Source organism: Eptesicus fuscus, chromosome 21 (assembly GCF_027574615.1).
Source record: "Eptesicus fuscus isolate TK198812 chromosome 21, DD_ASM_mEF_20220401, whole genome shotgun sequence".
Taxonomy (NCBI): Eukaryota; Metazoa; Chordata; class Mammalia; order Chiroptera; family Vespertilionidae; genus Eptesicus; species Eptesicus fuscus.
Genome location: NC_072493.1, coordinates 48,249,676 through 48,260,246, shown reverse-complemented (window position 1 = coordinate 48,260,246; position 10,571 = coordinate 48,249,676). Strand labels below are relative to the sequence as shown.

The window sequence follows — 10,571 nt, the reverse complement described above, 5'->3', positions numbered from 1 at the left end:
CCTGTACATATTTCCCCCTCCATCCCATAACTTATTAAATCACTATTCTCTGCAGAAATGCTGGCCCCAGTGGGTTTCTGAGTCTGGAAATAACCTGGGGTGGGATTTTCAGACACTGAGGCGTGAGTCCCAGGGAGGTAGCTAGAGGGACCCACAGGTTTGCACCTGAAAAAGAGCAGGTGCGGATGGCCGAGAAGGCTGCCGGTCCAGAGTCCCGCATCCACGGCCATGTGGACGGGTTGTCCGGGGCTTATGTCCTGGGCCTGGAGACAGGGGGACCTCGAGGGGGGAGGGGGTGGTGATGCCTGGGGGACACTTTCACAGTGAGTCCGGCATCTGGATGTCTGAATACTAGGGAGAGAGGGGCGGCAGGATGCCAGCTGGCTGGGCTCGAAGGCAGAAAATGTGGGGGCCAGGGTGAATATCGCTGGGGGCGGGACGGGGTTCACCTACTCAGGACTGAACACGCACGCGCTGGCGCAACCACACACACACACACACACACACACACACACACACACACACACACACACACACACACGTCCGCACACACGGCCGTCTCCGCCCAGCCGCGCCCCCGCCCACCGCTCTCCACTCTCAGCACCGAGGACAGCGCCGCCCGCCTGCGTCAGTCCGGGCCGGCGCCCGGGTGTCTCCAGGGGAGGGTCCGGTCCGGCTGCTGAGCAGGTAAGGAGCTGCGGGGACCCCCGCCCTGAGCCGCATCCTCATTCCCGTCCCTAGAGGGACAGGATGTGGGGGGGCACGGGGGTACCCCGAGAGGGACCAACAGAGGGCGTGGGAGGGCTGGAGCCTGAAGGGGGAGACAGGTGTGGGGACGAAGAGCGGAGGGGAGGGAGGGGCAGGCAGGAGCAGGCCCCGGGCGAGAGGGAGCGACCCCGGGAGACAGAGGCCAGACCACCGGCGGCGGGGGGCAGGGGGCCACGGGGGGAGCGGCGAGGGGCCGTGGGGGGACGGGCAGAGGGAGGAGGGAGGGGGCGCCGCGCCGGTCACGAGGACAGGTGTGAAGGCAGTGCGCGGGATGCGCGGGAGGCACGGACGGGCCGAGGGGGGCGTGGGAGCCCAGCAGGAGCAGCAGGGCAGCCCCCCGACCCCCACACTCCCCGGAAGAGTGGGAGAGGAAGAGACGGAGTCTCCGCCTCCGTGGCCAGATGTGGAGGAGGGGCCAGCTGCGGGGGCCTGGACCGACGGGCCCGGCCGTCCCTCCCACCTTATCTGGTCCCGGGATCCAGGTCTGGGGACCCAGGCCCAACAGAGAACTGAGCCAGCGGGAGCCCCATCTCCCACACCCCCCGGGGACTTGTCTTTAGTATGTGGAGCCCCGCCCGTTGTCGTGGCAACAGGCCGTTGCCAGAGCAACCAGGGTGATTCCCACCCCGGCCCAAGCGGAGCCAGGCGTTGCTCTGGGCAACTGGGTGCGCGGGTTCCCACGCTCGCCTTCGCCCACTTCCGATCCAGGTCCTGGGAAGGCGCAAAGAAAGGGGACAAGTCAGCGGGATTCCTGCGGGGACCTGGGACCGTGGAGGCGTCCCTTGGGGATGGAACTAAGTCCTGGAACGCACCCCCAGGGCACTCCCTCCTTCTCGGGGAAGCTGAAACTACAACCCCCAACATGCCTTGCGGCGGCTGGCCGACTCTCGTGCGGCCGGTCGCCCAGGGTGCCAATGGGAGTTGTAGTTTTTTGTTGTTCGGAGGACTCAATGGTTGCACGGGTGGGTGTGGGAGGCTAGGGCGCTTGGGTGCCTCCGCAGAAAGGACCGTAGGACCCGCCGCCATGTTTCCAGAGCCCCCAACCCCGGGACCTCCAGCGTCCGACACGCCTCCGGACTCAAGTCGCATCAGCCACGGCCCTGGTGAGCCAGATCCCGGGTTGGAGCGGAGGGAAAGTCCAGGATTTACTGGGGCGGGATTCGGACGGGTGTGCTTAGCGGGTGGCAAGTCCGGATGGGATCGTGGTCGGAATCCTGGGCTGGAATCTCAATGAAAAGGAAAAAGAACAGGTTTGCTACAAAAATAATAAATAAATAAATGAATAAATAAATACAAAAAACACACCAAAAAAAAAAAAAAAAAACCCACCACGAAAACCAGACCAAGGGGCGTGGAATGGAATGGGCTCTTGCATTGGTGAATTAGAGAGTCCACCTGTCCCTTCTTTTATTTTTTCTTTCTTTTTTAAAAATATTTTTATTGATTTCAGAGAGGAAGGGAGAGGGAGAGAGAGATAGAAGCATCTATGATGAGAGAATCATTGATAGGCTGCCTCCTGCACGCCCCGCACTGGGGATCGAGCCCACAACTGGGGCATGTGCCCTGACGGGAAATTGAACCCTGACCTCCTGGGTCATAGGTGTTCAGGCTCTACCACTGAGCCACACCCACTGGGCTCGCCCTTCTTTTTAAAGATAGGGAAACAGGCTGGGGGCGGGGGGGCATGGGGGTCAGGCTTCCAAAAGCATCAGGCGTCCAGCAGAAACATTAGAACGGGGGTGGAAGGATAGGCAAAGAAATCAGACGGCGTCAGGCTGGGTTAGGGCGTCACACGGCTTTACAGGTGAGGTCACACCGACTGAACCCCGCGTGCTTCCCCGGGCCTCAGTGTGTCCTTGCCCCCGCAGTGCCGCCCTGGGCCCTGGCCACAGTCCTGCTGGTCTCCGGCCTCCTCGTCTTCAGCTGCTGTTTCTGTCTGTACCGGAAGCGCTGCCGGAGGCGGCTGGGCAAGAAGAGCCAGGCCCAAGCCCAGGTGCACCTTCAGGAAGTGAAGGAGCTGGGCCGGAGTTACATCAACAAGGTGTGGTTCGGCCCAGACCCCCTTCCCGCCCCCCTGCCCTGCCCTGCCCTGCCCCTTCCCTCCTATGCCCGCCTTATTCGCCCATCTCCTCGGTGGGTCCAGCCCCAAACCGGACCCTGGGGAACTGGAGATGGACCGGACCTGGTCACTGGTCCCAAGGACCTTTCGGTTTGGCGGGGACGTCAGACCCTCACAGGCTCACAGTGTGAGGTGGTATGTGCCACATCAGAGGCAGCCCCTGGCGTAGGGGGCCAGGCCCTGAAGGCTTCCCAGCGGAGGTGACCTTTGTGCTGAGACCCAGGGGACCCACAGAGTTAACTGAGCGCAGAGGGAAGGACATTCTAGCCCAGTGGTCGGCAAACTCCTTAGTCAACAGAGCCAAATATCAACAGGACAACGATTGAAATTTCTTCTGAGAGCCAAATTTTTTAAACTTAAACTTCTTCTAACGCCACTTCTTCAAAATAGACTCGCCCAGGCTGTGCTATTTTGTGGAAGAGCCACCCTCAAGGGGGCCAAAGAGCCGCATGTGGCTCGTGAGCCGCAGTTTGCCGACCACGGTTCTAGCCCAAAGCGCATGTGCTGGGGCCTGGAATCCAGGTTCTCAGGGATGTTTGGGGAACAAGGAGTCACTTTCGCTATGGGCGGGGTGACGGCTGGAGAGCCAGCAGTGTCCACGGGAGGAGGGTGGTTGGGAGCCATGGGGGCTGTGAGAAGGACGGGGGCAGGGGCAGATGGATGTTAGGAATCCACCTGAGGACAGTCATGGGGGATGGAGACCAGGGAGGAGGAAGGAGCCATGAGTTGGAAGAAGCGATTGGAGTGGGAACTGAAAGGCCACAGGTGCAAGGTCTCGAGCCTCGGGTCTCTGAATGCAAAGTGCAATGATGCTCACCTGGGAGCCAGAGAGCCCGGCGTTTCCCACCTGCTGTGTGGCCTTGGGGAATTCACTGTCCCTCTCTGAGCCTCACGTTCATGGGCCTTAACTCATATTCCCCCTCTTCTCTTCTCAAAAGGAGCGGCTACGATTCTTACCCATAGCGATGCCCTTTAAGGTTCTGGTATCCAGTTTCCATCCCTATCCCTTAAGCCCGTGGTCGGCAAACTGCAGCTCGCGAGCCACATGCGGCTCTTTGGCCCCTTGAGGGTGGCTCTTGCACAAAACACCACGGCCTGGGCGAGTCTATTTTGAAGACATGGCGTTAGAAGAAGTTTAAGTTTAAAAAATTTGGCTCTCAAAAGAAATTTCAATCGTTGTACTGTTGATATTTGGCTCTGTTGACTCATGAGTTTGCCGACCACTGCCTTAAGCCAATGACTTCCAGAGACCATGGCGTCAGAATCACCTCCGTGTCGTTCAAAGGCAAATCATCTGGATCTTGCACCCAACCCGCTGAGTCAGAATCTCTGAAGTGAAGGCATTCTGCCACACTAATCGGGGGAATTCTGATTCGCGTTGGATTTTGAAAATTGGTGGCCTGGGTTAAGGAGAAGTCTTCTGGTTTTGCTGTTCTAGTTTAGAATGGCAAATACACAGTAAATACGCCATTCCACCCCCATATTTTGCCTTGTCTAAAAAATGGAGTAATTTCCACAACCCCAGTACATCCGTGTGAAATGAAATCTGCCTCCTTCCTGAAGGCAGGGAAACACTATTACACTTGTTTTTCTTTTTCTTTTTCTTTTTAAATATTTTTATTGATTTCAAAGAGGAAGGGAGAGAGAGAAACATCAATGATGAGAGAGAATCATTGATTGGCTGCCTTCTGCATGCCTCCTATTGGGGATCGAGCCTGCAACCCCAGGCAGGTGCCCTTGGCTGGAATCGAACCTGGGACCCTTCAGTCTGAAGGTCGATGCTCTATCCACTGAGCCAAACCGGCTAGGGCTACACTTGTTTTTCTAGGCCGCCATGGGTGCCTATTTCACCACTGCCCCAACCATAGCAGACATCACTAATCAAACACCGAGAAAACACTACACCATGTGTTGCTATGGCTATTCCCTCCCCAGTGGCAGACATCACTAATCGAACACCGACTCTGCTTAGCCCGCAAGTGCTCAGGGATAACCTAGAGGTGTGTGAGTCTCCCTTGGCTTCTGGGCCTGGAGGACGACACTCTCAGGGGGCGAGTTTACCTGCCCTTGCCCCTGGCTCCCCAAGGTGCAGCCGGAAGTGGAAGAGCTGGAGCCGGCACTACCCGGGCCAGGGCAGCAGGCGGCCGAGAAGCACGAGCTAGGACGACTGCAGTACTCCCTGGATTATGACTTCCAGAGTGGCCAGGTGGGCGTGGAGGAGGGGGAGGCTTTGGAGAGGAGGGTCCCAGGAGGGTCCGGAAGGGGAGCTCAGACCAGGGATCCTCCTCACTGTGCAGCTGCTGGTGGGCATCCTGCAAGCCGAGGGGTTGGCAGCCTTGGATCTGGGTGGTTCTTCGGACCCCTACGTGCGGGTGTACCTGCTGCCCGACAAGCGGAGGCGGCATGAGACCAAGGTGCATCGGCAGACGCTGAACCCGCACTTTGGGGAGACCTTTGCCTTCAAGGTGAGCACCGGGCTTCGGGGCCCCCCAGTCCCTGGAACATTGGGGACCAACACCTGCAACTTTTTCTTTCCTTAAAAAATAGTTTTGCCCTGACCGGTTTGGCTCAGTGGATGGAGCGTCAGCCTGTGGACTCCAGGGTCCTGGGTTGGATTCCGGTCAAGGGCATGAACCTTGGTTGCGGGCACATCCCCAGTAGGGAGTGTGCAGGAGGCAGCTGATTGATGTTTCTAACTATCCCTCTCCCTTCCTCTCTGTAAAAAAAAATCAATAAAATATATTTTTAAAAATATTTTTATTGATTTCAGAGAGGAAGGGAGAGATAGAAACATCAATGATGAGAGAGAATCATTGATCGGTGCCTCCTGCACGCCCCACACGGGGAATCGAACCCACAACCTGGGCATCTGCCCTGACAGGGAATGGAGCTGTGACCTCCTGGTTCATAGGTGGATGCTCAGCCACTGAGCCCGGCGGGCCGGCCTCCTTCAGCTTTTTCTGGGGGCAGCCACCGCTCAGCTGGCCGCTAACAGCTCTGGAGACCATTCATTCGACTGACCCCTGGGCTGTTCCCATTTGGGTTCCATGGACCCCCCTCACCTGTTCCCTGCGCCCCTCGCTGCCCCACCTGTCGCTTCCCTCCCGGATGTGCTGTGCCCCCTTCCTTTCTGCCTTCCTTCCCTACACCTCGCGCTCTCTCTGCGCTCCCCACCCAGGTGCCCTACGTGGAGCTGGGAGGCAGGGTCCTGGTCATGGCGGTGTACGACTTCGACCGCTTCTCCCGCAACGATGCCATCGGGGAGGTGCGGGTCCCCATGAGCTCCGTGGACCTGGGGAGACCAGTGCTGGCCTGGCGGGAGCTGCAGGCGGCTCCGCGGGAGGAGGTGAGCGCGCGTGGCCACGCCCCCTGCAGCCCCGGGCCAATCAGATCACAGACCTCCAGGACCAATCAGATCTCAGGCCTCTCGGGCCAATCAGATCACAGACCTCCAGGGCCAATCAGATCACAGGCTCCGAACCGGGGCTCCAGCCCTTGCCCCTGCTGCAGAGGGCTACCTCCTGGTGTTACCTCTGGACCCGTGGTCGGCAAACTGCGGCTCGCGAGCCACATGCGGCTCTTTGGCCCCTTGAGTGTGGCTCGTCCACAAAATACCACGGCCTGGGCGAGTCTATTTTGAAGAAGTGGCATTAGAAGAAGTTTAAGTTTAAAAAATTGGGCTCTCAAAAGAAATTTCAATCCTTGGACTGTTGATATTTGGCTCTGTTGACTAAGGAGTTTGCCGACCACTGCTCTGGACCGTTCCATTCCAAGGCGGGGGGCGAGGGAGAAGGGTCGCAGAGGGAGCCGATGTGCAGGGGTCTCCGGTGACGGCCCCCCTCCGACCTTTAGCAGGAGAAACTGGGGGATATCTGCTTCTCCCTCCGCTACGTCCCCACCGCCGGGAAGCTCACCGTCATCGTGCTGGAGGCTAAAAACCTGAAGAAGATGGACGTGGGAGGGCTGTCAGGTGTGTGGGAAGCCAGGAAAAGGGGGGGGGGTGCAGGAGGGGCCCTCTGGCGAAGGGTCCGAGGGTCTCCTGGGGGAGAGGGAGGGCCAGGCTGCCTTGGGGGGATATAGATGGGTCTGGGCACAGACAGAGGAGGCCTGAGGGGTGCATGGGCCACCTCTGTGCTGTTCCCGAGCAGCCTCACGCGTCCCCCTCGATCTGATCCCTCCGCCAAGCAGGGGGGAGGGGCTCTAAGACGCCTCCCCTCTCCCCCCAGATCCGTACGTCAAGGTGCACCTGCTGCAGGGCGGCAAGAAGATGCGGAAAAAGAAGACGACCATCAAGAAGAACACGCTGAACCCCTATTACAACGAGGCCTTCAGCTTCGAGGTGCCCTGTGACCAGGTCCAGGTGAGCCCCGCGGGGCAGCCCCAGGCCCTGAGAACCCCGCTGCTACCTCCAGGGGTCCCAGGTTGTGTCCCCAGTTTCCTCCTAGGAGGAGCGGGTTACCCCGCCCCCAGGCAAGACCAGGATGCCCCGCCCCCTCAGGAGTCGTGGTTACGGAGGAAAAGGTTTCTCCACCACCCTTTAGGGAAAGGGCCCTGCACTCATTTAAGAGTCCCGGAGGTGGCCTGGCCCGCGTGGCTCAGTGGGTGAGCGTCGACCTAGGAACCAGGAGGTCACGGTTCGATTCCCTGTCAGGGCACGATCCCCAGTGTGGGGGGTGCAGGAGGCAGCCGATCCATGATTCTCTCTCATCTTTGATGTTTCTATCTCTCCCTCCCTCTGCTTTCCTCTCTGAAATAATAATAATTTTAAAAGGTATATATTGAAGACTCCTGGAGGTTGGCCTCCCCTAAGGAGGCCCCTAACAGTCCCTCAGCAGGGAGGCCCTGAGGGTTACTGCCCTGTGGCGTCTGACCTCACAGGAAGAATGATTGCAGGGCCCCCATTCAACCACAGGGCTCTCCCCTCTCATATCCCACCCCCTCCCCCCAGCCCGAGCTCCAGGCGGGTTTTAACCCAGGGCCCTCAGAGGACCCCAGGACTCTTTGAGGGAGTCCCTCCGGGTGCCTCCAACCCCCACTCTCCTGTTGTAACCGGACAAACAATGGGTCCGCGCTGCCCGTCTCTCCGTGAGCCAATTCAGCAGAGACAGGGGTGAATCATGGTGAGCGTTTATTCCAGTCCTGCCGGCGGCCGGCGGGGCAGAGCAGCAGGTCAGCCACAGACATCCGCTCCGCCCCCTCCATAAGCCGGCTGCTTGTACGGGGTAGGAGGACGAAGGTTGCATGGGGACGTAGCCCAGGTGGGCAGTTCACGGGTAAGCAGAGGGCTGGGGGCTTCAGAGGGCTAGTGATGGGCAAGGGCCGGGGTCTTCGAAGGGCTGGCGACTCCGGTTTCTGGCTCTGGTCTCTGCAGCAAGGTTGTTCATCTTTCCATGAGGATAGGCTGCCCCACATGGGGAGGGGGGGCTGCCTCCCCAGTGAGCTCCCAGGTCCCCCGTGACCTCCCAGCCCGGGGAGGGTGTGCCTTCTTCTTCTTCTTCTTCTTCTTCTTCTTCTTCTTCTTCTTCTTCTTCTTCTTCTTCTTGTTCTTTTTTGTTTTTGTAAATTTCTTTATTGATTTCAGAGAGGAAGGGAGAAGGAGAGAGAGATAGAAACATCAATGATGAGAGAGAATCACCGATCGGCTGCCTCCTGCACGCCCCCCACTGGGGATCGAGCCCAAAACCCAGGCCTGTGCCCTGGGCCGGAATCAAGGCGCTCTATCCACTGAGCCAAGCCGGCTAGGGCAGGAGGTGCCTTCTTCAGCCAGAACAAAGCAATCGCGGCCAACAGGGCAGGATCCACATTTCTCACAGTTCCAGCTGGTTCCCCAACGTTCTATTCCTGTCCCGTCACCGTCTCCTCTCCCCTCTCCCCTCTGCCACCCCAGAAGGTGCAGGTGGAGCTGACCGTGCTGGACTACGACAAGCTGGGCAAGAACGAGGCCATCGGCAGGGTGGCGGTGGGGGCCGCGGCCGGCGGGGCGGGCCTCCGGCACTGGGCGGACATGCTGGCCAACCCCCGGCGGCCCATCGCCCAGTGGCACTCGCTGCGGCCGCCCGACCGAGTGAGGCCGCTGCCTGTGCCCTGACCCCTCCTGAACACCCCTGACCCCGGACTCCGGGCCGCAGCCACGCCCAGGCCCACCTTTCCGCCTTCGCTGGGCACCAACCCCCACCCCACCCCTCCGCCCCTGCCATCTGGCCCATTCCTGCCGTCTCGCCCCCGTCATGCCAATCACGATAACTTGCCAACTTCCCCCAACCCACCCAGGGTCCCCCCGCTCTGCTTTGACAATCAGTGATCCCATCGGACTCTCCCCTTCGCCCTGCACAGGATCAGCCACCCTGTCCCCAGTCCCATTCCTGCACTGCTCCTCGGGCCAAATAAATACTCAGCAACGTGGTGGCCTGGCTGGGCGCTCCTTGTTGGGGGTGGGCAGGGGCCAGGCCGGGGCCCAGGAGGGAACCTCACCTCCAGGGGTGGGATCACACAAGGGCAGGGGGAGGGCTGTCCATCCTCAGAATGTGCTGAGGGGAACTCCCCTCCCACCCACCCGCTCATCCATCCATCCATCCATCTATCCATCCATCCATCCATCCATCCCTTCCTTCATTTATCCGTTCACTCGCCCGAGTGCTGTGAGGAGTCAATGAGAATGTACCTCCTTATTCGGGAATTTATCGAGACTTGTCTAAGGTCACGCGGCAGGGTGAGGAGAGGACGCAGAGCGCCCGGGCCCCCTGGTCACTGCACCCTGTGCTGGGTGTTGGAGCTGCCCCAGGGACGTGTCTCCTTCCAGGCTCTGACCTTGTGCAACTCACAGGCAGGCTCTCACCAGCCACGGCCTCTCGGCCAGCAAGTAACAGACAACATGGGAACCCAGGCATGTCTGATCCCAAAGCCACATTGCCAAGCATCCTGCCGTCTGGTCCCTACACTGTAAAGTAGTGGGAGCCCTGGCCCGTGTGACTCAGTAGGTTGCCCATCGTCCCATGCAGGGGAGGGTCGCCGGGGAGACTCCTGGTCAGGGCACGTGCCAGGGCTGTGGGCTCCATCCCCAGAAGAGCGTGTGCAGCAGGCAGCCCACCAGTGTCTCCCTGTCTCCCTCTCCCTTGCCCTCTCTCTGAAATCAATAAAAACACATTGAACAAAATAAAGTCGTGTGAGTCCCCAGGGGGACTGCTGTGGACATTCTGCTGGGAAGGCAGGAGCGGAAGAACGCGGGGGATGGTCCCCAGCTGGGGCCGAAAGCAGGAGCTGGATTTTTCCAGGGGGGGGAGGAGGAGGGAGGATGTCGGCAAAGAACACAGCCCTGGAGGCAGAGGACGTGGGTGCTTCCCATGATGTGCTGTTTCCAACTTTGTGAAGCCCTAGTGTGTCGTTCACCCATTCCCGTGGTGTAAATACTCCCGCTGTGGCTGACTTCACGCCCCCAATGGGAGGTCACTGAATACGGAGTTGAGATTTCTGCTAGCACGCCAGCCAACGTGTAATATTCTCCATGGTCAGGACAAGATCCCAAAATGTAAGGCAAAGCCAAACAAATAGAACCCCCAAAACAAAATGCTCAGTCGTCAAGATAAAGAGTATTTTAATGCAATATTTAAAAATGCAATGCAGAAAAGAAATGCACAATGGATGAAATATAAAAACTTTAGCCCAGCCGCGGTGGCTCAGTGGTTGA

At 59.1% G+C, this 10,571-nt stretch overlaps 1 protein-coding gene across 1 annotated transcript; it reads left to right on the top strand.

The window, feature by feature from the left end:
• The first annotated feature begins 1,792 nt into the window (after window positions 1–1,792).
• On the top strand, window positions 1,793–9,277 carry SYT5 (synaptotagmin 5). Its single transcript, XM_008160378.3, has 8 exons — window positions 1,793–1,871; window positions 2,637–2,809; window positions 4,974–5,093; window positions 5,185–5,352; window positions 6,066–6,233; window positions 6,740–6,857; window positions 7,114–7,247; window positions 8,775–9,277. Exons 1-8 carry the CDS (start codon window positions 1,793–1,795, stop codon window positions 8,973–8,975), a joined length of 1,161 nt encoding a protein of 386 aa, XP_008158600.1. The 3' UTR covers window positions 8,976–9,277.
• The last annotated feature ends 1,294 nt before the right edge of the window (window positions 9,278–10,571 follow it).

Excerpts from the sequence above, each read along its gene's own strand:
- SYT5 (XM_008160378.3), top strand. The coding sequence starts at position 1,793 with ATGTTTCCAGAGCCCCCAACCCCGGGACCTCCAGCGTCCGACACGCCT. Across the intron at positions 5,094-5,184 it reads ATGACTTCCAGAGTGGCCAG|CTGCTGGTGGGCATCCTGCA; the intron begins GTGGGCGTGGAG and ends CTCACTGTGCAG. Across the intron at positions 6,234-6,739 it reads AGGCGGCTCCGCGGGAGGAG|CAGGAGAAACTGGGGGATAT; the intron begins GTGAGCGCGCGT and ends TCCGACCTTTAG.